Below are 25,767 nucleotides of genomic sequence, written 5' to 3'. Positions count from 1 at the left end.
GCCCAACAGCGTCCACTTCATTATTGATTTGCACCTCTGAGGAATTGTTTTTGGTTTTTTTTTACAAAAGAAAGCCTTCTCTACTTTTATAATTTTTCAGCAGCCAAGGTAATAATTTGGGTTTCAGCTAATAGACACATGGATTCTGTTTCACATTCATCATTATGCATCTTAGACAGATTCTCATTAAAAACCCACAGGCGGTGTTGCAAAGACATGACATGCCATAACCCAGAGCTTGCCCTTGCATCTGCTGACTCATAGCTGCCCCAGCACAAACCTGCACTCCCCTAAATCTCTTTAAGATTAAGTCTGCAAGCTCTTGTTGTTATTTGTGGGAGTTAAACTGACCTTTGGCACCAGCACCGATATAATTATTTCAGCACCACAGGCTTTTTTCTTGCTGTCTAATCCATGTGAATGATCCCAATTAAACCTCATGTGATTAATTGTTTGCATATGCTTGAAAACAAGTCAGCAGGTCTCCAGCCTCAGTCGATCCTGCCGTAGGAGGATGTGCCCTCCCTGTTTTCATTCTTGCTTTGAAAGTGTTCTTTATCAGGAAAGATGCAGCCTCAGGCTGAGTGAGGTGAGAAGACCGTAAAGATGTGTGGTTGTTTTGACAGGAGTATTGCTGCTTTGAAACCTGCAATAAACTGAAGGCTTTCTTTTATAGACGGGAGTCATGGTATCTGAACTGTTCAAGAGATTGAGTAGAGGGCAGGGGTTATTAATCACACCGTACACTTGCAGACACAAGCTCAACCTCTTTTCCTTCATCGTGAGCTCACGAACGTGCAGAAGAATTTAGATCCAACTGTATGGTTTCCATGTGCTGAGAGCAATGGAGAGACGGAGAAGGACAAGGAAGGGGGAAGGGTTGGAAACACAACAACAGCTTCTTCTGTATCCTCTGGGAATGCTGTCTGAAGGCTGAGGAGGAAATGTTGAAGAAGTGTGTGTGTGTGTGTGTGTGTGTGTGTGTGAGAGTTGGAAAGGGAAAAAAGAGTGAATAATCCATAGTGCGTGCACAGACAGTATTTAGCTGTCTCTTCTTTACTCAGTGCTCCATAAATATACAGTGAAAGAGGAACACTGGGCTACAGCTTCATATTGAAAATGATAGTTGACAGACATGAGTCATTCATGAAACGACAGAGAGACAGCTCATAGTTTTATGAATTTTTCCAGCTTGACGCAGCAGCACAGCACAGATTTTAGATTGTGATTGATTTAGAAAAGCGTCCACAATCTTACCTAAACCTAGATATCAGGTGAATGTTGACGCTTGTTGTATTTCATGTCGTCTTACTTCTGTTTTTACATGACCTCATTGACTAACAGATCCTTCCTACATGAAGAACCAATGAATGTAGCCAAATACATGGCTATACTGAATGATTGGACAAATTACTTCATGTGGCTTTTCCTTGTTCCTGGTGACGTATAGTAAATCATGCAACGTTAAGTCATAGTCAGCAACGTCACTGAGGAGCTTGTGCCAAAAAAGGATGATCCCTAATGCAATGTTGTTTCAACAATGCAGACAGAAGAAATGCTTCGGCTATTTCAAGTCTAGCCATAGTCTACGGGTGTGTCAAGATCGAGGAATGAAAAGCAATTTAGATTGTGGATCGTGATTGTGATTAAGTAGATTGCAATATTATCTTCGGCCAGATCGTCTTTGAACTGAACAGAATGATTGTTCAGTTCTTCACAGTGGTCCTTGTCAAGACTAGGTCCACATTTTCTCAGATTTATGCTCAACATTGGGTCTATCATCAGTTTAGAGCCCACACTTTTTTGTCTTGTAGTTACTGTCAAAATGAATTTGAACTTGTATTGTCATCCGATACATGCTCAAACTCATTTTGGTCATTGTTTACCTTACATCTTCAAAGTAATCTTTGGTAAAAAAAAAAAAGAAAAAAGAAAAAAAAAAGTGCATTGGATGACTTTAAATACATGCTTCCTAGGGTAAACGATGAAGTTTTTTTTTTATTCATTTATTTATTCTATCTGGTTCCAGCTAGTAAATGTCATGATATTTTGGTTAAGGGACATCCTACTGTAAATGTGATGTTCCACTTTTTTTTTACCCTTTCATCTCTGTTGTTATCGTCAGCTACAGAGTGGTGGAGTCAAGAGGTGCCAACATGCCACAACAGAAGGACATAGTGAAGATAGCCATCCAGATGCCTGGGGCCTACCCCCAGCTCATACAACTGGACCAGGTAATGCGCACACACACACACACACACACACACACACACACACACACACACACACACACACACACACACACACACACACACACACACACACACACGCACGCGCGCGCACACACACACACACACACACACACACACAGAGTAATACAGTATAATAGTATAGTCTCTGTTGTCTGCCTGTTCTCAGACTTAGATCAAGCTGGCTGCTCTGACAGCAAACCACCATGGGAATTTCATGCTCTTTCATGTTGAGCCTTTTCAGGCAGCACTTCCTCTCAGCGGCGTCATTTGTCACATTGGTAAACCCAAAGACCTCTACAGTGCCAAAACCCTAACTGTTAAAGAGATGTTGATTATGCTGCTGTGAGTCTGATGGTAGTTCTACCAGGACATAAACGTGAGCTCAGGAGTTGTATTTATGGTTCGAAAGCTCTCCGAGGCCAGACAGACAAAAAATCTGCAGCAGCACTATGGGCACACAACACACAAATAAGTTTTGCCCATCCACACCCAAAAGAAATATGTTTTCTACACTCTGGAGCCCTGTTTCTGTTGGCGTCATGTTGCTTACAAACCTGAATTTCAGCATGATTTACACCAATCACACCACAACATTGAAAGACTAACAGGTTAAGTGATGAAAACTGATCGTCTTGTAATGCAATATGACATTCATAAACCCTGGGCCCTGGCATCCATGTGGATGCCACATGACATCCACCACTCACCCAAACACTATTGCAGACTGACTAAACCCCCTCATGGTGGGGGCAGTAGGACAATGCAAAAAGCGTTGACCTAGTCTCCAGATTTACAGATCCCAATCTGACAGTGCAACTGTGGGATGTGCAGAAACAAATCTGATCCACAGAGGCCACACCATGGATCAGATTTGGCTCTTATCCGCAGAGGCACGAGACCTATTGGGGGATCCCACGTATCTGGCACCAGGGTGTTAGCAGCACACCAGACTTGTTCCGGCCACAAGGGGGTGTCAAATTGATCCACATGAATGCCAGGACCCAAGGTTATCCAGCAGAACATTGCATTATTACAAAGTAATCTATACTATTCATAACAACTGCTCATCCTTTTAATGCTGTGACCAATTGGTGGAGATTTATTTAGGCCTGAGAAGACAACTGAGACATCAAGCCAAGAATCACACATGATTCTTCTGATTATTTTTTTAGCTTGCAAACAATCTGACTTTGCGGACAGATTCTGTTTACATTAAGCAGCCTTTGACGGTTTTTGACATACACTTTGAAATTCGACCATCTGACCAAGATGTTGCTGATATGTTGATACAGTGAACATCAACACAAGCGTTACATTTCAGAAGATGAGGTAGTTTTCATTCCACTGTAAAACAGGAAGATGAAGAAGATTACGATGGTGTTATAAAGCCTTTTGGTGTCAGTGTGGGGTGTGCCTACAGAAGTCAACTGTCATCACTTCCTTAACATTGTGGTTTGACAAAACTGCTGTGGAACGAGATATTTAAACTGGCTCTGTAGTTTTATGAGCAGGTCAGCCTTTCAACATCTTCCTGTCATGACCTATGGAGCCAACATTGAGCAATATAAGTTATTATAAAAGAAATTAAAATACATTGCGTAAAATGTATAAATAAAATTATGTTAGGTGAAATTATTTAGGAAATTAAGTTAAATCATTTAAACTTAAATGTTTGTTATGGATTGTTATTTAATCATTCTTATTTACATATTGATTATTTTTATTCCTCATCTTTTGCCTTCACTTTACATGACAGTGGTGTCGTCAACAGGCCCTCACCTATCAGCTGCCCTCTGCCTCTCAAGCAAGCTCCACCCCTGCTACCAGATTTAGCCAGTTGGCTTCTGTTAATGTCAAAATAATTCTGAATCAACAAGAGACACAGAATCTTAAATCTCCTTTTATTTATTTTGCTGAACAAGTATCCACATGCAAAACTACCTTACTGGCCAACTAGATAGCACGGTGAGCTTGGCGTATAACTCAGCATCAATGAAGAGACAGAGTTAAAAGGCAGCGACACATGACACATCCAAGACATGGAGTCTTTCCCAGTGGGTGTTCTAGTCAACAGGAGCCAGCTAACTGTTAACACCTTTAAAACAGTAATACTTGAAGCTCACAAGGCAGCCTGGATGCTTAGCTGGTTATGGAGGTAGCATAAGCAATCTTTATTTTATATGATTTATTCAGTCATTTTACTAATTATTGGCGCATTTATATGTTTCACACAATTTATTTATATGATTGTTTATATGGACACTTGCGGTTTCCGTACACACCCAATGGCTTTATTTCCTCAGCTTGTACTGATGCGATTGTTGGGAAGTTTTCCAAGTCTTTCTCAGAAACTTAGGGGAACTTGTACTTTGCGCAAGAAACTAGTCAGAAGTTTAAACTGTATCCCAGACAGCAGGGGTGTGTTTCTGACAGTCACACATTGTACATCACTTGAGAAGGTTTGAACTGAGGCAGTGGGTTTACTGCTACGTGCTAGACTGCCTGGTAATTTCACAGTTGGACTGAAACTGCAGAACTGAAACTGGAATGAAAACGGATCCCAGTTTCACACTTTTTCAAGCCCTGATACCTTAACCAACAATTTTCATGACTCTCTTTTGGAGCTGCTCAACAATTGAGCCTCCAGGAGTGTTGATTTGGATGAGAATGCCCATTTATTTCAGATCACAACCAATCCTGTCCCAGCCTATCCACTAAACTCATCCGATTGGTCGTCCTTCTTGGCTGCCACTAATAACAGAGCAGCCACTGGGTCTACCACAGAACCCGAAGACATTTTGATTGGTTGACCGCCGGGCTGACCACTAATGGCAGGCTAGCTGAGAGTCAGACATGGAAGTAGTCTGGCTTTATTTACGTACAAAGAGGGATCTGGGCAGTGAGGGTAACATTGTTCAGAACGCGTTGGGGAGCTCTAGGATTTCCTCTCCTCAGCAAACAAGGTTTGCAGCCAGAGAGAATAGCTGCGGTCCCGTGATCCCATAACAGCATGTTATTACTGAAGCATGCCTCAGCTCCCTGACAGAGAAAATACTTAGTAGTAGAGTCTGCTAAATCCTGTTGTTATGACCCACATGTATGCAGCAGGTGTGTGTTATTTATGATGTGTGTATGTAGTTGACTGACAACATGCTTTTTTGCTGTCCGTGCAGAAAAAACCTCTGTCTGCTGTAATAAAGGAGGTGTGCGATGGGTAAGTTGATGATAATGGCTCAGATTTATTTTTTTTGCTTGACTCTTTTTGTAATGTTTGCCATCATTCTCATTAAATGTTCCTATTACTGTGATGGTTAATCTCTGTTTGTGTGTGTGTGTGTGTGTGTGTGTGTGTGTGTGTGTGTGTGTGTGCGCGTGTGTGTGTGTGTGTGTGTGTGTGTGTGTGCACGCTCAGCTGGAATCTCCCAGGTCCTGAGAACTACGCTCTGCAGTATGCTGATGGAGTGCGGACGTACATCACTGAATCTGTGAGTCACGTCTTATGCACAAATCAATACAAATATTTATCTACACCAGGGAATCTGTCTGGTAAATGTCTGAGCACATCTTGAAGACATTGAGCAACAGACGTGAGTCATCGCTTTCAGATGCTTCTACATTTAGGACGAGAATGTTGTAAATCTCTGTAAGATTTAAAAACACAGCAGTGAATCGGTGATTCACAACGCTGTCAGCACTTTGTTACCACTGTCTGCTTTTGTCAGGTTTTTCCCCTAGAATCCAAAAGTATATACAATTACTTGTCTTAAGATGAAACCTAGGTAACACAATGTCATTAATGCTGTTCAAAATTGAGTGAGACAGGCTGAAGAAGCAAAAGACATGGAAAAAAGAGAAAGAGAAAAACAGCTGGAACTATGCTCAGCTGGTGTCAAGTGACCTTTTGAAAAGGTTGCTACTGTAGGCCCTCCCCCTCTTTGGGCAGGAGACAGGGCTGCAGAATCCATTACAATGCCATCCCATAGATACAAAGAAATATGCTTCATTTATTTAACTGCAATGAGACAAGCGTAAGTGTGCTGTTGTGTAGAGCTTGAAACACACAGCAGGCATTTACTTGCTGCTTGATAACATTCAGACCTAAAAGTGAGCGTAGTTAAATGCAGATGTTTCAGTTTAAGAGCGACCTCTTGATGAGTCTAAGGAACGCTTGGCTTGACTGCATGCAGTGTAATAATGCTTCATTTCCTGTTTTCAACAGTTACCTGAGTTCAGACAGATCCCCGTAAATGTTTTATTTTCCAATACTGATTCTAATTCCTCAATTCAGGCAACACCAAGTACAATGAGATGCCAACACTGTCTTATTTAATCAGGCCAGCACGATAAATATTGGATTCACATATACATAAACTTCAAGTAAGTTTCTTTGCTTTGTCAGACTTAGAGTTTCCAAACATATCTGTGATTTGCATGCCAGTCACATTTGCCTCTGTCTTTGTCAAAGTGGACAAGAGCACGAACGTGAGCGCTATCTGGGGCAGCAAAAACACCAAATAGTGCAATTCTGGTGTCTAGATGTGCAGCATCACCACCACAGGATCCTTTTTCAGTGCATCCAGTGGTCATGTACATGTACATGTACATGCTCATGCACACGCACTCATTGTTCAAAAATTAGCACCAGCTACTTGCCAGATGCTGGTAAAATATGCTTGTGGTGGGTAAATTTGCTACAGTTGTAGGCTAGAAAAACAATGGTAATCTAGTTTATGGCTCGTAAAATTTAAGCATTTTGGAACCAACAGCTATGTGCACAACACAGATCTACAATACAGACATGCACTGACACATCAATATTCATATTCACACAGTCTGTTTTGTTTGCTCTGGGGGTTTTTTAAATAATTTTTTTGTGTTCAGCTCTATGTGTGATAAAAAAATTGCATCAGCTAGAATCTAGATACACTACATCTGTTGTATTTTAAGGTTTGTCTGTATTGTTCCTGTTAAATAGACCCAAGGCTGGAGTAGGACAGATGCATTGTGATTTGAGGCAATGCATTATCAGCATGTTGAGTTTGGGCTGTCACCTCCCATCACTCCCCTCATCCCCTGTAAGAGCACAACACATTTTGCTCTGGCCCTGAAAGGAGAGTTCAGGGCGTCTTCTCCTCAGAGAAAGCTGTACTTGGCCAGAAGCTGCAGAGCTTGATAGAAAAATTTTACATAAAAAAACTGACTCAGCATTTAAATATGCATTTCATCACACCCTTCTGCTGTTTCGAGTAGAGTGTCAAGCCTAACTACCAGTCAGAGCTTTTTTGGCAGTTTATAGGTGACTATATTTATCAAAGTGTAAGGTTGTCTATGAGCTACTGTGCTGTTTATGTGTCTATGTGTGTGTATAGGTCTTTGTACCCTTTAACTTATTTTTACTTGCTTGCTTCCTGAACAAATGCACCAGTATACGTCGGTGTGTTTTAGATTTCAAAAGTTTTTAAACACCTCTGTGTGTGTGTGTGTGTGTGTGTGTGTGTGTGTGTGTGTGTGTGTACGTGTGTGTGTACGTGTGTGTGTGCACGCGCGTGATTGCACGTGTGTCTGTGTCTGTCCGTTTGTTTTTGCATTGTAGAATCGTCTGGACATAAAGAACGGCTGCATTCTGCGTCTGACCAAGGCACCGGTAAGTCTGCATCCTTGTGCCACACTACTCTCTCACCTCCCTCTTCTCACATTCCTGCCGCCCTCTCTCTCTCACTCCGCCACTCTGTCTTTTACATTGTGCACGAAAGAAATTCACACAGCTGCATTCATAGTCAGTAAGTCAGCAATCATCTGTAACTGCAAACTACAAGAAGCTAAGTTTCGAAGAAGAGCGACCATATACGAACAATGACAAAAGGAGAAAACTGTTGAGTGGGGTGTGTTTGAGCATATGTGTTTGTTTTTGTGTGTTTCACCGATGCTGGTGAACGCAGGGCCGGTGTGCAGACGATTTGTTCAAGGGCATCCAGAGCTCGGACGCGGGCGTGCGATGCGACTCTCTGAAGGAACTGGCCAGCGTTTCCACAGACGTGACCTTTGCTCAGGAGTTCATCAGCCGAGACGGACACCTCTTATTGGTCAAGATAGTGGAGGACTCTAAAGAGTTAGTACTCGATGTGTGTGTCGGTGCTTGCATGGTTTCCTTCCCTGAGGTGGAATACTGTTCCTCAGATAGATGTCAGTGGTGCTGAGGGATGGATTGGATCTCATGCATGTAGCTGCCGATCCTGCAAAGCTGACCGTGTAGAATTTTGTATCAAGGGACCCAAATGTTAAGCCATCTTCTGCACAAGTTGATATTAGAGACTGGTAGCTCATTTATGTTGATCTGTTTCCATGATCATAGATAATGCTGACGAAAGTCACTGTAGCATGGAGCACAGTGAGCTTAATCCTGAGTGCTGTGTCACAAGATGGAAATGTTCTGAGTCCATTTGTATAAATATTTACACTTAAAACCAGTAGCTGAATGACTGAAGGGATTCTACACAAGCAGTCCATTTGAATGCAGTGTGTGTATATGTGGGTGCAAATATGCAAATACATTTTTTGATGGTGTGTGTCATTCAGGAGTAATGTGATCATGACCCACACACTGACGGGCTTCATGGAACTGATGGATCATGGGATAGTTTCCTGGGAGAACCTCTCGTCTGTCTTCATAAAGAAGGTGCTGTATATGCCGCTCTCTCTCTCTGTCATTTTATATTTTTTTACCTCACCCTAGCCACATTCTCTCTTACTTTTCCCGACCTCTTCCTCTCCTCTCAGATTGCCAGCTTCGTCAACGCCAAGCCGACCGATGCCTCAATACAGCAGGTGTCCTTGGACATCCTGGAGAGCATGGTATTGAGCAGCCACAGCCTCTTCCTGCAGGTCAAGCAGGAAGTGACAATGGAGAGGCTCATCGCTCACCTCCAGGTGTAAGTGACGGAAAGATGTGGAATGACGGCAGTCATTCATTTTTAGATACATTTGTACCTTTTCAAAGTTTCATCAATGTGAAATTTGAGACGATCACTAATCAGTAAAAGAGAAAACAAACTCTGACACAGTAACACCTCTTTGAGCGTAACGAGTATCACCATAGTATCCCTAACAGGAAGTTTTTAAATATGTAAAACACTAGAGCTGACTGTGAAATCTTAGTGTGATAAAGAGCAGAGACAGTTAGACATACTATATTGATTAGATAATTGAAACAATCTTGTGTGTTTCTCACACTTGCCTCTCTGACCTCTTGCAGGACGAACCAGCAGATACAGACCAAAGCCATGGCCCTACTTATGGCACTACTACAAACAGCCGGGGACTCAGACAGACAGGTGCTGCTGCAATCTGTTTCTCACTTTCCAACGCACTTTTGATCAGCTTCCTCTTGTAGTAGCTATTCAAACTCTAAAGCATGCGGACAAGGAGGGATTTCGCTAGTTTCCTGAATGTCTGTGACTTCCAGACAATGGCGCCCTGCAGCTGGAAAACAGTGCACACTTTAAATTTTGCGGATATTTTACATCTTCAATGATCTAAGCTCTTTACTGCAGTGCATTTTGGTTTTTTATATCCTGAGCTGACTTGGGGTGGAGGGTGGTAATTTGCACGAGCAGGCCGTCATTGTGAGTCAGAGCCACTTCTTATAGATGGAAATGACACATCTATCTCTTTCTGTCTGGTCAGCTCAGACAGTCGAGGCTTTCTCTCCCTCTGTCCTGTTTCAGCTCCTCTCTCATTGTACGGACACAGTTCCTTCATTCAGCGCTCTGTGGCCTTTCTCTCAGAGTCTCTTTGTTACTCTCACACACACTTCCTCACTTTTACAGTAGGTCAACAAATCCACCCTTCTTATCAGCAAATTGGTCCTGAACAAAATGAGGTGGGGCCAGAGATGCGTGTACCAGCAAGTGATGGTTTCGTCACAGAGGTCAAAGTCTCACACACCAACCCTCCTCCCGCCCACTAATCACTTACTGACACTATGTCGCCACCCCATGTTACTTTAATATCATTGCACCTTAGTGACACATCTAATCTTTACTTATCTCTTGTTTTCTCTTTTCCAGGACATGTTTGCCTTCCTGAATAAGAAGAATCTCCGTCAGTACATTTATAAGGTAAATTATCTTCTTTTTTCAAATGTTTTACATCCACATCTCAGTGATTATATGTTGCCAGAAGACCACATTGTTGCAGAGGAATGTAGGAAAAACCAGCACTCTATCTGGCCTATTCACAAAAACTGTGCATTTTGTTGCAGAACATCATCCACAGTTCTGGTTCAGTCCAGGATGAGATGGCCCACTACCTCTACGTCCTACAGTCCGTTACTTTGAATCACCTGGAGCCTCGCATGAGGACGCCTCTGGACTGTTACAGCCAGGTGAGCTACAACATCATAAGTCACTCTCATTTATCAGACTATTACACCTACACATGTACGTTTTATAAAGATTTCGACATTAGATACTTTATCCTGCACACCACTAAGGATTCATCAGCAGTCTTCATTTGACCTTTTGAAAGATTAACAGGTTTGCCCAGAAAAAAAAACAGAAACATTAACAGCCACAGTAATCTGTAGATAAATAAAACAAACATTCTTAGTTGAAATTACCAGATACACTTGATTAGGAGTCGGTGCATGGCTGAAAGAACTACTTAGATACCCAAATGAATTGTCTGTCTTGAAATATTGAAAATGGATCAACATCTATCACCGTAGTAAACACCCGTCTTTGATCTGCTTCTTCTCTCTGTCACTCCAGGAGCAGAGAGACATCCTTCATAATTTGCGTCAGGCAGCGTTTGAGACAGAAAGCGAGAACAGTCTGAGCCACGAGAGACGTCGCTCGCTGTGCGCCAAAGAGTTCAAGAAATTAGGCTTTTCTGTAAGTTGCTAACTCAGAGGTTATTTAAATTTTTTCAGCATTGATATCAGTACTCCTTGCTGTATTATTTTTCAGCTGTGCATTACAGTGATTCATTTTGTCTTTGGTTATTTCCTTTCAGAACAACAGTAACCCTGGTCAGGACTTGGTGCGAACGCCTCCTGGTCTTTTAGCTTTGGACACCATGTATTATTTTTCAGCACGCTATCCCGACGCCTACAGTAGGGTGAGCATGAATTATTTTCTGTTCATCTGACAATTTGATAAGTTCTACATATACATTTATATTTACAGCACAACTATGAGGTTACGTATTGTCGTGTTATTATGTTTGTGAAAGCTCTATGGCCAAGGCTTCACCTTATGACTAATTAAAGTTTAATTTGGAGTGTTTACTGTTCTATCTAAATGTTTTGCCCTCCCACAGTTTGTCCTGGAGAACAGCAGTAGGGAAGACAAACATGAGTGTCCGTTTGCAAGGAGCAGCATCCAACTCACACTCATCCTTTGTGAAATCCTTCGTATTGGAGAGCCTCGTAAGTTCACCTCCAACCTACTAAGTGCCATAACTTTGCCTCGGTCTGACTCTTGAAACAACTAATGTTGCGTCATGCTGCTTTTTTCCTCCGCCTTTTCCATCACTACCTCTGTTAACAGCCTCAGAAACAGGATCTGACTACCACCCCATCTTCTTCAGTCAGGATCGGCTGATGGATGAGCTTTTCTGTGTCTGCATTCAGCTGCTCAACAAGACCTGGAAGGAGATGAGAGCAACACAGGAGGACTTTGACAAGGTACAATAGCATAGCATGGCTATCTTTAAAGGCACAGCGACAGCTGTCTGATCATACAAGAGGATTTTGATGAGGCAGGCCAGCTTCAAACTTCACATTTCTTTCAATTTAAAGGAATAGTTCAGTCTTTTGGGAAATGTGCTCATTCAGTTTCTTGGTGAGAGTTCGTTGAGAAGATTTATACCACTCTCATTTCTGTATGGAAAATACGCACCTTGAGCCAGCAGCTCTGATTCCTTTGGGGAGTGCCAGGCTAGGCTCTTTGCCCTGTTTCCAGTCTTTCTGTTAAGCTAAGCTAACTGACTAAGTTGAAAGGCAGATAACTCAGTTTGTCTGTGATGAAAGCTGTGTTACATAAATTAGGTCATTGTAATCCACGGTCACACAGTTAATTGGTGATGGTGTTTCCTCAAAGATGCTGTAAGAAAAGTCTGAGGCTGAAGGACAACGTTGAATTTCTTGGATGCACACATTTTACTGCCAACAAGCCAGTTGTGATATTTTTTTTTTTCTTGTGCTATGGTAACAGTTGCATTGAGGTTTTCCCACAGAGATGGGAAATATCACAGCTTTCCTAAGGGGATTTTGTACAATCTGCAGATTTCACAGTCGCTACACAGACAAACAACGTCTGACTGCTGGTCTAGCATGAATAATGGCACGCCGATGGTCGCTGTGTGTGTAAAAAGATGACACAGGATATTTCAGATCCAAGCCTACCATGGCCAGAAGGGTCCTGTTTACTGCAAATCTAGCAAACAAATACAGTGACATAGCAACAGTGTGCTTTCTATTAAGAACTTGGTCATTTTCTGTTAAGTCGGACAGGCCCAACCACAATTACACTTCTAAATGATGAAAGGATGTTGAAATTGGTCACTTCCTTGTATCTACCCGCTGTTTTGCTTATTAAATACATGAAAGCAAAGCAGTGATAATCCCATTCTGTTCATCAATCCCTAATCCCTAATTATCTTGCACAGTAGCATCGTGAATCATATATAAAACAAACCTAAAAAGCTCTGAGTGATTGATCTCATCTCAGTTATGTTACGTGGACAATGAAGGCCTAACAAATACAAAATTTAGCTGAAGGCCATCTCCTCCAAAGTTTGATTAAATGAGAAGAGTTTAAGATGGATTTGTTTAACTTTGTACTTTAGTGACTTTGTATTGGATCGTTTTTATGCTGCACATCCCCTACCCCCACAGATAGAGAACACACAGTGACCTTACAACCACAATGTAGTGTGTAAACTATGTAGTAAGTTGAGCCAAGCCTTCAGCAGCGGGCTCTGGTCTGGTACAAACATTGAGAATCCACCATCCTGAAAAGGAGAGCGGTCAAGCCTTTGTCCTGAGCCGCATTTCAACACCACACATCAACAAAGTGCCCTCCTGATAGTCATAAAACTCAGTGACCTTTCGACCTTTCAGCATCGGGCCAGTGTCCTCAGCGCCAGGCCAGCAGTCCGGCCTTTTGTTTCTGCCCCCGGCCCCCTACCCAGGGTGCTTTGGGGCAAGGACAAAAGGGCATTAGGTGGACAAAGAGAAGCGTGGTGGGCGGCAGAAACAGAGGGAGAAGGAAATGAGGAAAACAAAGCGCTCAGGGGTATGAGCGGTAATTACACAACAACAGAGGGAACCTAAAACTCCTGGAAACTCTATGAGAGGGTGAGAATGAGAGGGCTGGAGTGGGGGGAGAAACCGGGGGGAAAAGAGAGATGTTGGTATATTTGATATCACAAATTCAGGTTACTTTACCAAAGATAATTAATCGTAAGTGACACACCCTCTGTCCATCGAATCACGGTGAATGGATTTGCGAAGCTCTATAGACCCGCTGCGATAACGGTCATCCTCCGCGCCCACAGATGGACACACATTTTTGCATATGTGCACATGCTGCAGGGTTTCAGGGAACAGGGGACAGCTGCCAGTCATCGCCCCCATTGGCCAGTTCAGCTCAGTGACAGAGGGGCTGGACGGGAGGGGGTGTGCATGTGTGCGAGAGTATCAGGGTGTCTGTTTACAAAACAGCCACAGGCCTGCACCTCTCCTGTCATGTTGGTGATCTCTGCCTCTCTCTGCCTCACGTTTACCGCTCATCATCCCCGTCGCTCTTCTCCGATCGTTGACGGGCGGTGGAATTCCAAGTCGGGATCGAAATATTTGTCGAAATAGTCAGCCCGAAAGGAAAAAAAAAAAAGATGGAGGTAAGGTTGTCTTTGGTATTATTTCTTGGCTAAGCAATTTGTTATTCATTCAGTTTAATCAGGCTGGTGATATCAAATGTTCCAGGTGTAGACGAAACAAAAATCTGATTTGTCATCCACAGTTTTAGCTGAACTGTTAAAAAGGTTAAACTCATCAGCAGGCATGATTTGTGGCACCAGAGTTGAGAAGACACAACGGTGTGAAGTGGCTGCCCAAGGCTTGTGTCATGTGAACGCTGCTGGACAGTGAGGTTATTTTGGCGCAGAGGGCTGGACAGTGTGAAACTCTAGTCGCTTGTTTTGTGTCCCCGCACGTTCACACAATCTAGGATGACGGTCTGAATTTCACCGTCTGCACTTGCGCGGCGGCCATTCTCTGTGGTCGTAAACCTTCTCCTACGGTTGCAAGCTTTATCGGATTTGTCATGGGATAAAGATTTCTACATTTGGTGTGAATTGCTGCCACAGAGAGAAGCCTGGACGGAGTTGCACTGAATGGATCAAATTACACTTTAGTCACTGATTGTTCACAATCAGTCAAATTGGGTGTGAACAGGAATGATCTAGGTCAGCAGAGTGTGTGTGTGTGTGTGTCAGAACAGCGAGTGCAGGACACACACTGCCGGAGTTGGCTTGGTCTCGTCGCATTATAGATTTTTAAATAGATTTTCCTATTTTTACAGCTGAGGCACATACACTCAAGGAAGCTATGGATTTTACACCCGCGCGAGTACACTGTTTGAACAAATGCCCTGAGATCTTGTTTTGGGGTTGCCGGGGTCACCCCCTGTCCCCCAGTGTTCGCTTCAGTTTAACAAGTTGTGCAGAATACACACACACACAAAATCAGAGCAAATGCTGAGTCATTGCTGCAGCAGTTCAATGTGGAGGGACTTGCTCTCACGTTAGTTAGTTAAATGTCTTTTTGATTTTTCACCTTTTTAGGTTCATCCATATAATCTGTAAAATAACCCCCCAGTTTTTCCATCATCGATTGTGCTAATTCAGCGTGGTCAGTGTCGGGTGGATGCAGCAGATAATTGGGTTGATAATGACCGAACTGATCAATGACTGTGTGGGTCGGAGAAGAGAGGAGGTACGTATGGGCTCATGTGATTGGACGGTGTGAACCAGGAGGGAGCTTAACTTCAGACTAATAAAAGGAGTGGGCGGGAAACTGGATGAATGGATGAAAGGCAAAGGGTGTGGAGTAATGAAAGAGTTGAGGAGAGGAAGTAAAGTACTCTTCCTCAAACAGCCCACAAACTGCAATCAAGCTGTGTTCCCGTAGGTCAGTATTGGAGGTTGGAATTTGTCGGTTTAGATAACCTGATTAAGGCCTGAGTCTAAACGTTGTCGTTGTTGTCATTAAAGCTGATTGCAAGTGCAGTGGACAGAGTGCAGCAATTCCTGGAATTTCTCGAAGCCAAGCATATAACTGAAACTGCTGTTTCTTTGGCAGAACCCAGAGCAGTGCAGCTTCCTCTCATCTAAATAAGTGAAAAGTTGAAACGCGAGATTACCGACTCCATTATCCATTTTAATTTTACAGCACTTTTACACATGGAGACGGATCTAAATATTCCTTTCACTGGCATCATATGAATACTGTACAACATTCATGGGAACAGCACCTCACAGTTGGTGTCTTGTGTGTGAAACTTGTGCACGAGTGTAACACTAAAGCCAATAAGAAAATGAAAAGTTAAAGAGAGGGAAAAAAAGTACAGCTCTCCATACCTTCATTATTATTCCTTTCTGCTGTTGACCTCCGATGTGTACAAGTTATTAGTAGAGGACCATTCCTCAGAAGGATCATTAAACCTGAAGGCTTTTTTTTTTCAAACAAGGGGCATTGTTGGTGAGAGAGAGCTGCATTGAACACGGCTGAAATATCAACACAACCAAACTAAACTCTCTGCGTCTGTCCCCAGGTGATGCAGGTGGTGAGAGAGCAGATCACCAGGACGTTGTCCAGTAAGCCGACCTCCCTGGAGCTCTTCAAGAACAAAGTCAATGCCCTCAACTACAGCGAGATCCTCAAACTGCGGCAGACAGAACGGCTGCACCAAGAAGAGACTCTTGCTCCACCTGTACTGTGAGTAGCGGGATGCTTACAGCTTACATGTGCACCTTCTTGTTGCGTTATTTGATTCCTTTGTCTCGGCTGCATGAGAGAAGGTGCCCCTCTCGTATAGTCACGTTCTGAGTATCCAGAATATGTGTTTTTGCTGAGCGTGACACTTCAAAGAATGTTCTTCAGACAAGAAAACATTCTTGAAATGAATTGTTTTGCTGTTGAAAAAGCTTAATTGAGTTTGAATTGATTTCAGTTTCATTGCCCTTGTGACGCACACTGGATTCAGGATTTGTTTAGTTGTGTGGGTGGTTTCAGTCATTTTCGGTTCTTGCAGCAGCTATTTTGACTCGATGGCCATCCAGAAAAATGAGGTTAACGGGTTGAGACTCTCGTTGGTTAAGTTGTTGAAATGTAGAAAAAGTAAAGCAACACGGTGTCTGTACTGCAGCCTGATCAGCTGCTTTATGGACCTCTCCAGATAGTTTCCACCCTCATGGAGCCAGCTGACAGGTCAGCAGCTACACTGTTGTTTATTTTGCTGGTGTTTGTTACCAAACACTGTGTGTAACAGCGTGATGCTGCCACATTAAGGGGTCATCCACGCAGTTTGAGTTTATTGGCGTGTGTGAATCCCCATCTGACTTCCCATCAAGTTTTGATTGTTCGGTTGTGAGTTGGCAACCGTGTCTGCAAAACAGTGCTACTCCCATGTGACCAAGCATTCTGAAGCATTTTATCATGTCGTCCCAGTGAGCTCAAAGAGCGCCTGAAACCAGAGCTGCTCGAGTTGATCCGCCAGCAGAGACTCAACCGGCTGTGTCAAGGAACAATGTTCAGGAAGATCAGCAGCCGACGCCGACAGGGTGAGACGGCGCACGCAGATACATAACACCCTGAAGAAAAAAAACATAGATCATGTCTTGTTCGACCTAAACCCTGTGATCATCTGATTTTCTCAGATAAACTGTGGTACTGCCGCTTGTCACCCAATCACAAGATGCTTCACTACGGTGACGTGGAGGAGGACACCGAAAATCCACCAATCGAAACACTTCAAGAGAAGAGTGAGTCGAAAACACAATAATTTGCAACTTGTAGAGGAGACAAAACTAAAACTTGATCATGAATATGAGTTGGAGCCCTGACTTATTTCGATTATATAAACTTGACCATGTCTGTTTATGACTCTTCCTCAGTTCCAGTAGCAGATATCAAAGGGTTGCTGACAGGAAAAGACTGTCCTCACATGAAGGAGAATAAAGGCAAACAGAACAAGGTCAACGACACTCTCCGTGTTTCCAAAATTCCATTCATGTTCACCTCTGGTGGGTTGAGATCTCACTGTGTTTATCTATCTTGCTTTCAGGAGGTGCTGGACCTGGCATTTAGCATCATGTATGATGTAGAAGAGTACAGCCTGAACTTCATCGCCCCCTCCAGAACTGATGTGAGTCTTGCTCTGAATTTTTTCCCCCCCAAATTTACACAACATTCCCCTCATTATCGCAGTTTCTTCTTTTCTGTGAGCTTTACGATGTATAAACAGCTTAATTGGAGGCTTCCTCTCTATCTGTCTCAGTTCTGCCTGTGGACAGATGGACTGAGCGTCCTCCTGGGCCGAGAGATGAGCAGTGAATCCATGCGCAGCGAGCTGGAGATCCTCCTCTCGATGGAGATTAAGCTCCGCCTCCTGGACCTCGAGAACGTTCCCATTCCCGAGTGCGCGCCAGTCGTCCCCAAACCACCGAGCAACTACAACTTCTGCTACGACTTCAGTCAGACTGAGCAGTAGAGCGTGTGCATCAGCTGGAGTGCAACTAGGATGTGTGAATGTGTAAATATATATATGTGTGTGTGTGTGTGTCTACGTGAAATAAGGCATGTGTGTGGTGAGAGACAACCTGTGCATCCGTGCACTTATTCCTTTAATACAGATTTATAACCTTGACATTAGATTCTTCTTCTGAAAAAAAAGGAGGAAACCTGCCGAAAAGTGACATTTTTAAACTACGATAGTGGTTTTGTGTGTGTGTGTGTGTGTGTGTGTGTGTGTGTGTGTGTGTGCGCACTGCTGCCAGATGGTTATTGACTGTACTGATGCTGCACATTGTCACTGCTCAGCTCTCCTTTCACGATTCCTCCTCCTCAGCTGTCTGGAAGCTTCAACACAGCTCATTAAACAACAAAGACTTCTTCTTATACAATGCAGCCACTCAAGCAATGGTACTTTAAATTTGTTTTTGTAATCTTTTTATATTTCTAAATATATCTAAAAATATACGACACATGGAATGATTCCGTGTGTGAGGAGGTTACAGATGCTTTGAACCTTCGGTTGCTTTTATCTTAATGGGCATTAACTATAAATGAGTGCTTTCTCAAGATGTGGTACGTGTTATGCTCATTTCCAACAAATAGACAAGACAATAAGATGCTCCGTACAACTTTTGATTTTTTTTTTTTCTTCATTGTGATTCCGATTTGCATTAGGTACCAAACTTACCTTTTCTTTCTTTTTTTGTTTTTTAACAATAGGTACTTGTTAACCTTTGCCATAATTAACTGTTTGATAATGACAAAAGACTTGTTACAAGTTTTATATCAAACCAGCAATCATCCCAGGAAATCAGTATGATACAGTATGCAATCATTGGTCTTTTCCTGAACTGTTTTGTAACTGATCAATTGCGTACAAGGTACTTTTTTATAATACTATGATAGAAGCGACATGCTCTGACAGTGTACAACGTTCTCACTCACAAAGCACTGTAGTGGTGACACCCAAAGCAGCTACTTTAGAACTGACACAGGTCTACAGCATAATCATCGAGTGTTTTGTGTCTTTTTTCACATTAGGTTATTCATTCAGCACTGTCCTGTGCTGTCCATTCCTGACACACAACCCTCTGTGATAACCTTCACTTGGAGTCATGTGCTTTGGGAGACTTCACATGAATAAACTGTTGGATTTATACTGAGGAAAAAAAAACAAGCATGTGTGTGTTTTGCTCAGAGCCAAGCTTTGGTTTATTTATAAAATCCACATCTTTTTATCTTCGATTTTTTTAATTTTTACAGTCTGTAATTCTCTGCCTTCGCCAGGGGCAGCTGACATCCTCTAAAAGGAAAACCTTTGAAAGAGACCATGCAAAATAAATTTCTCTTCATCATTCACCTATGCATCAGAGTCATTTTGTTTCTACAACCCCTGATTTAGAAAGAGTTGGTACACCGTGTAAAACATAAATGGAAAAACCAGAATGCAAGTCATTCCCAATCACGATACTATTATCTGTTAGCAATGAACCTGTTAACCTGACATATCGTCTTTGTAATGTTTTCAGTCTAGTTTACGTCAAAAGGGAAATGATCACGTTCTGTTAAATTTCTGTTTTACACAGCGTCCAACCTTCTTGGTATCAGGGCTGGTCTGAGAGTTGACGTTGGGGAAAGTATTCGAGAACCACTATTTCATGTCATATCCCATCTTTACTTCTACTTCAGCAGCACAAAACTGTTATAAAAATATTCAACCTATTTTGTTGTTAAAAAAATAAGAGAAAAACGTCCGAAATGGACAAACATGAGAAATTAAGTCTGGAACCTAAACTTGGAATGTCATTAGTTGTGGACTAAATATAATTATAAAGTATTAAATATATAATTGCAAACCCTATTAAGAATTAACTATTTTCTCTGACATAGAAAAGAAATCAACAAAACTAATGCATAAAAAAAAAAATCAATTTTAAAGCAACTTTTGATCTCAACAAAAGTATTTATGAAAGCTTCCTCCATTTTCTTTCGACCTTCAGTGATGGAAATGTTTTCCGAGACACTTTGACTGGTTTCAGTGATGTCTACACCTCCAGAAATTCCCAATCTCCTCCTACTGAGATAATGTGAGAGTATTTCTTGCTTTGGCAGCTGTATGTTGCAGTTTTCCAGAGTGTCTCTTGATTTAAACAGACTTGTGCACAGATGCAGCTCCTCTATATGATGCCTCACTTAAATCTGTGCCCTCAGTGATGATGCACCACATAAACTGAACATAAATATTACAGATTTCTCCTCTTGGACTTAACAGTTAATCTTTAAATATGTTGGTTAAATACCATTGTATCTGCCCTGTGTGGTTGTATCATACAAGTTGTACCTGAACAATACTTTTTTTTTTTTAAACGACTTACAGTACATTTAACATAGATTTCAACATTTCCTTCAGTTCTCGTGCATATTACTGAGATGTGCAAAAGCTCAACTCACAGAGAAGGCTTTGGTCAGCAGGTTTTCTTACTAAAAAAGGTCCAGCCGGAGTCACTCAGAGTGCAAGTATATGATCGGCCCCACCTATGAATTTGTAGTGGACATTTTCCAGGAACGGCAGCTGTGATTGAAGGAGCTCAAGAGTTGTCATGGAGATGTTTTTGCACCTTGAGATGTCGAGTGTTCGCAGACGTTTACAGTGTTGCACCAGGAGGAACAAAGATCTGGAGGGATCAAGGGTTAAACGATAAGGAATTATTTCTCACTGTCTGGGGCTGCAGATACAGGCGGCGACGTGGGGTTCTTTGACACTCACCTGTCAGTGATGTTATTACAACAGGAGAGGTAGAGATGCTGCAGTCTTTGGAGATACGGTGCAGCCTGTGCCACTCCACGGTCACTGATCCCCGGGCAGTGGCTGAGGGCCAGGCTGGTGAGGCTGCGGCAGTGCCAGGCTACTGATGCCAAGCTGGCGTCGGTGATCTCCGGCAGCATGGAGAGTGACAGACTGTGGAGGTCCGGGTAACGCACCACCTGAGGAAAGGAGAAACAGTTCCGATCCCTGACTTTTTGAAATACTCTGCATTTCTACTACAAACACACACACACATTGGCCTCTCCTCAGCCTCCCACCTGTGTGATGCTGCTGTCGGTGAGTTTGTCGCAGGCAGACAGGTCCAGCTCCTGCAGCCTGTTGAGGGCTAAAAGTGAAGCTCCGGCCTGCTGTTTGAACTGCTGCAGGTCGTTCTGCGTCACCAGCTTGGGCCGCTCCTCGAAAGGCAAACGAGGAGGCTTGAAGAAGCCCATGTTGCCAAAGGTCCGGGTGAACTTGGGACCCTTGTCGCTCTGTTGAGAGAAGTACATTTATGCACAGCTTTAGCACGTTTTGCTAAAACTACAGTTAATGTAAATTCTATTAAGGAGAGTATAAGGAAAGCTATTCCGCTCATTCCTTCCAGCCAAAAAAACAGGCCGGCTTTCTCACCGCCTCGTTGTCAGGGTCACATTTGGTCGTTTCCACCATCCCCAGCAGCCCCCAGTCTGTGACTTCTTTACACCAGCCGAGCCGCAGAACCACCAGCCTGTGCAGGTAGGTGGCTATAGAGCGCACGGACAGGTCAGTCACGTTGACACATGATGTCAAGTCTAGCTCGCGGAGAGTATCCCCAAGAAGCTGGGTCAGAGAGAAAACTTCGAGATCCTGAAGAGAGAGGAGATGAAGATAAATATTTTCACGTAGACATAGTGAGATACAAACACACATTATACAAACACACCGACTGACCCGAATGTAGGTGCAGCTCTTGAGGCTGAGTGTCTCGAGCTGTGCTCTGGCGGCTACGGATCCCGTCAAGCCTTTGACTATCTCCGTCCCGCTGATGTGCAGACACTCGGACAGATCCAGACTCCTCAGGGACGACACAGACAGAAGGTCAGCGAGGCCTGTGGAAGACAGGAAATCATTGTTTGAAGTCGAACACTAAGAGAGTTACAAGTTCATTGGCAAAGAGGGTGTCAAATGGAAATATGCAGTGTTTCACAAGCAACAAAGCCATGTCAATGTATTTCTTTGACCACACGGGGGCAGCACAACAAGCTGTAAACACAACACTGACAGTTCTTTGAATTTCAAGCTTCAAGTCTTTAATACATTCAAAAACAACAATACACTATGGGCACCTTTTTCAGTGATCCTCCAGTCACGGGACAAGGAGAGGTGTGTCAGCGTCTTCAGGCCCCGCGCCACGGCCTCTACAGACCTGTTGGTCAGCTCAGTGCAGGCACTAATGTCCAGTTTCTTGAGGCTCGGCTGGTGCTTCACCAGAACCTCCACTGAGTAGTCGGTCAGCTCCTTACAGCCGTGCAGACAAAGTTCGTCTAAGACTAAACCCTGAACCTGGAACAGAGATAAAATTAAAAACAACAAAGACGCCCTAAGTATAGGTTCTACACAATATGTGTCTTATGAAGATAAGCAGTTGAAACTATCTTTTCAGAAACTAAAAGACATTCTTAAATCATGAAAAGATTCAACATTATAAAAGAAATCTTAAGTCTATATAAACCACCGAATAGGCACCAAGATCAAGAATCATTCCTTCAAGCAGTTAAGAAGCTGCAGTGACTTAAGCTTATCCGACCTGTGCAATAATGCGCAGTGACTCGGGGGTGATGGAGGTTCTGCTGAGGTCCAGAGCTACAACGGTGGATTTCTGCTCTGTTAACAACCTCCGCAAGTTCCTCAGTGACAGCAGCGCCGACGAATCCTCAACGGTTCCAACCGGGCACCCTCGATACGGGTCGAACTCGAAAGCGATGTGGCAGCCGGCCAGCGCGAGGCGACAGAGGCGGGGGGTGCAGCCCGTGAGCCGGTTGAAGGTGAGGTCGGAGAGGTAGCGCAGGTCGGAGAGGTCCAGCTCCTCCAAACCAGAGAGTGCCGACCTGACCTGTAACAAGAGGATGGAGTTTGACCTGAAATGGGACCATTGCTGCAGGCGGAAAAACAATAAAGCTCTAAAGACGATGACACTCAGGACTTGCTGCGTGGAACCACTGCCAGTGCCCTGTTCTCCCAAGAGAACTACAGATATACAGAGATGCTAATCCTGGCTTAAAGTAGAGCTATACGGGTGAATATGTAGGCAGAAGCAAAAACGAATAGTGTTCCACAAAGAAAGCAGAGAACAGTAACTACAGCAGAAGTAGAATATGAGGGTTTCAGGTTTGTTGGCTGGCCTGATAAACTTTGTAACAAATTAAAAAAAAAAGGTTTTAATACCAACATCATATTATATATTAACTGATTATTATCATTTTGTTTATAAAAAAAAAACAGAACCAAAAAAATACAGTTACTGCACTTTCCTAGTTCAAGAGAATTGCATGTACAAATCAGCTGTCTTGATAAGTTTCTGTACGTCCTTTTCCGTTTAAAAATAATATTAGTGGTATTACTTAACAGTTTACAATCAATCAGTCACAAAAAAATGACAAATTTCATGGAATATTTGTTTCTAACATGGTAAAACAGGTGTTAGAACTCTGATATCGGCCTTACCCAAAACTACTTTGGTTTTATTTGTCTTTTTTTCTGTCTTCACACTCCTCACTTTATCTCCAGATTTTTTGTTGACAGGACAGTCAGCTGAGGTGTTACTGAAACAATGGCCAACCTCAGTCCACCGCACCACTACATACCTGCTGTCTGTGCTCCTCCCTGGAGAGAAAGGCCCCCGACATGAAGAGGCTGTCCAGGCCCCTGAGATCAAGCCTGCGGAGGGAGGTGAGGCGAGGCAGGAGGGCCAGCAGCGAGGCCTCTGTTATACTGCTGCCAGGCAGGGCCAAGCTCTCCAACTTAGGGCCCAAGCACACACCCACCTGAAGAGGGAAGAGGAGGTAAGGAAACAAGTTTAAATTTGGGGATGGTGGGGGGGTTGACAGGTGGACAGAGACAAAGAGCGGGTAATGCTGTTAACTTCACTTCCTGCTTTCTGTGCCATAAAAAATGACATGTGCACAGTGTTTATTGGTTATAGAAATCAGTCCATTTCATTAAACGACAATCTCTGACAGGCTGCATAGACGCGAGAAGATACGACATATCCTCCCTCCTTATTCTTATATTACAGGCAACTGTTGAGGATTAACAATAAAGATTAAATGGGAAATTCAAATCTTGCATGTCCAAACACATTTAGTGATAAAGGTGAAATGAACTTTGGACCATGACAAGTCTAACTATGACTGTGCCACATCCTGGTCAGTCTGATGGAAACAATTAAAATGATAAGAGTCGCAGCAACCGTGCAAAGACTTGCGATAAGAGTGACATTATTGAAATAGTCAAGACAAAAAAATAACCAAACAGTTTTATTAAAATGTTCCTGTTCCTGGCTCATACAACAACTCCTTTCAGGAGAACAGACTTCCTGTCTTGCCTGGTAGCAGTCTGACTCAGAGTTGAATAAAGTCCACGAGACTTAGTCGCCTATGACTTTTTTTTTTCCTCCCAAAAAAGCTTTTATAAGCCCTGGAGGTGGGGGAATTCTCTGAACTCACAAAGATTTGTATAACCACATGGAATATCTATCATGATAAAACTCTCTCAAAGTCATCCGGTGATTACTAATCATCTCTTTTTTCTTTCTCTCTCTTTCCACACTCATGCCGTGAAGCGTTTTTTAAATGACAACTGCGTACTGCACCTCCAGGAGCAGCGATCTGGACAGACTGAAGCCATCGAGCTGGCTTATAATCAGACTGCAGCGTGACTTTCTGCCCAGACCCCTGATCAGCTCCAGGGATGAGGCTGAAGCCGGGAAGCAGAAGGTGACGTCCCTCTGCACAAAGAGAAGACAGAGAGGGAACATGGGGTTAGCCTTTTACTCTTGAAGTTCCTTCCCGGGTCTTTTTCTATGCAAATGAATAAAGCAGTCAGTAGTTCACGCAAATCACCTGAAAGCGCAGGTCTTGACTGGCACTGTACCACCTGCGGCAGACCAGTGAGGCTTCCTTTCTGTCTGAAGCGTGCAGAAAGCTCAGGATGTAAACTATAATCTACAGCAAGAGATGGAAAAAAAACAGCATTAAATCACATTAAAGTTCATGGTCCTGGGAGAAAGGTCCATCCTAGGCCTATTTAATTCCACTTCATTGACCAAAGTGACAGCATACTGCATATGAACTGAATACAGTCAATGATGACTGTCACTGCGGCTGCACTCTCAGCTCCGACATGTGTGTGACAGTATGAATATGAAGCAGAGTGTTACTGTAAACAAGAAAGAAAAACTGTGTGTGTGCCAGCTTCATCCTTGCCCGACCAACACATGGACTGACCTCCAGAGGCAGCTCAGGTGTTTCTGTGAAGTCCTCCCATTCGCAGTCTTCCATCTCAGCCTCTCCTTCGTCAGTATGAAGCGCTCCAGACCATCACAGGTCAATCAACTGCCCACTGACTAGCTAGCTGCATTAAAAAGCTCTTACGTTGGTTGACTCACGTTAGCAATTAAGCTAACAGCCTCTTGGTGACGAGAAGCCGTCGGACTCGTTTCATTCTCCAGTAAATAGCATTTAAAAATGTAAAATCTCGGGTGTAAGCCAACGAAGAGTTATGGAGCCTGCTGTCATCTCACTAAGCTACTTTGCACTGTACCACAGGCTGTACACCTCCGTCTGCAGGCTGACTTCAGTCGGATCAGCTGACCGCAGAGGGAAGGCTGACGACAGGGGGCGGGGCATTGTGGGAAATGGTGTTTTTTCCGTTGG

At 43.2% G+C, this 25,767-nt stretch overlaps 2 protein-coding genes across 3 annotated transcripts in view; one reads left to right on the top strand and one right to left on the bottom strand.

The window, feature by feature from the left end:
- The window catches only part of elmo3 (engulfment and cell motility 3), a 22,469-nt gene extending 3,062 nt beyond the window's left edge, over window positions 1-19,407 (top strand). The window contains exons 2-21 of one of the 2 annotated variants that reach the window (XM_030425762.1): window positions 2,126-2,234; window positions 5,426-5,466; window positions 5,665-5,737; window positions 7,846-7,896; window positions 8,192-8,361; window positions 8,829-8,928; window positions 9,030-9,181; window positions 9,505-9,583; window positions 10,319-10,369; window positions 10,513-10,635; window positions 11,021-11,143; window positions 11,265-11,369; window positions 11,571-11,679; window positions 11,801-11,937; window positions 16,088-16,251; window positions 16,984-17,096; window positions 17,193-17,297; window positions 17,430-17,509; window positions 17,600-17,680; window positions 17,813-19,407. In XM_030425762.1, the coding sequence (XP_030281622.1) occupies window positions 2,157-2,234; window positions 5,426-5,466; window positions 5,665-5,737; window positions 7,846-7,896; window positions 8,192-8,361; window positions 8,829-8,928; window positions 9,030-9,181; window positions 9,505-9,583; window positions 10,319-10,369; window positions 10,513-10,635; window positions 11,021-11,143; window positions 11,265-11,369; window positions 11,571-11,679; window positions 11,801-11,937; window positions 16,088-16,251; window positions 16,984-17,096; window positions 17,193-17,297; window positions 17,430-17,509; window positions 17,600-17,680; window positions 17,813-18,025 (2,148 nt within the window). In that variant the 5' untranslated portion in view covers window positions 2,126-2,156 and the 3' untranslated portion in view covers window positions 18,026-19,407. Of the gene's footprint in view, window positions 1-2,125; window positions 2,235-5,425; window positions 5,467-5,664; window positions 5,738-7,845; window positions 7,897-8,191; window positions 8,362-8,828; window positions 8,929-9,029; window positions 9,182-9,504; window positions 9,584-10,318; window positions 10,370-10,512; window positions 10,636-11,020; window positions 11,144-11,264; window positions 11,370-11,570; window positions 11,680-11,800; window positions 11,938-13,672; window positions 14,154-16,087; window positions 16,252-16,983; window positions 17,097-17,192; window positions 17,298-17,429; window positions 17,510-17,599; window positions 17,681-17,812 lie in introns of those variants that run through there. The other variant, XM_030425763.1, reaches the window with a different exon arrangement.
- Window positions 19,233-25,767, bottom strand: fbxl9 (F-box and leucine rich repeat protein). The gene is made up of 11 exons (XM_030425764.1): window positions 25,339-25,767; window positions 24,955-25,056; window positions 24,705-24,839; window positions 23,698-23,877; window positions 22,641-22,946; window positions 22,180-22,396; window positions 21,785-21,942; window positions 21,485-21,700; window positions 21,133-21,345; window positions 20,816-21,033; window positions 19,233-20,723 (listed from the first exon to the last, which is right to left on the bottom strand). Exons 1-11 carry the CDS (start codon window positions 25,390-25,392, stop codon window positions 20,555-20,557), a joined length of 1,968 nt encoding a protein of 655 aa, XP_030281624.1. The 5' UTR covers window positions 25,393-25,767; the 3' UTR covers window positions 19,233-20,554.

Source organism: Sparus aurata, chromosome 8 (genome assembly GCF_900880675.1).
Source record: "Sparus aurata chromosome 8, fSpaAur1.1, whole genome shotgun sequence".
NCBI classification, from domain to species: Eukaryota; Metazoa; Chordata; class Actinopteri; order Spariformes; family Sparidae; genus Sparus; species Sparus aurata.
The sequence above is the reverse complement of the archived record's forward strand: the minus strand, read 5'-3'. Positions and strand labels throughout refer to the sequence as shown.

Coding starts and splice junctions, on each gene's coding strand:
- fbxl9 (XM_030425764.1), bottom strand. CDS start 25,392: ATGGAAGACTGCGAATGGGAGGACTTCACAGAAACACCTGAGCTGCCT. Junction 22,947..23,697: donor GGGAGGAGCACAGACAGCAG/GTATGTAGTGGT, acceptor CTCTTGTTACAG/GTCAGGTCGGCACTCTCTGG. Junction 22,397..22,640: donor CACTGCGCATTATTGCACAG/GTCGGATAAGCT, acceptor TCTCTGTTCCAG/GTTCAGGGTTTAGTCTTAGA.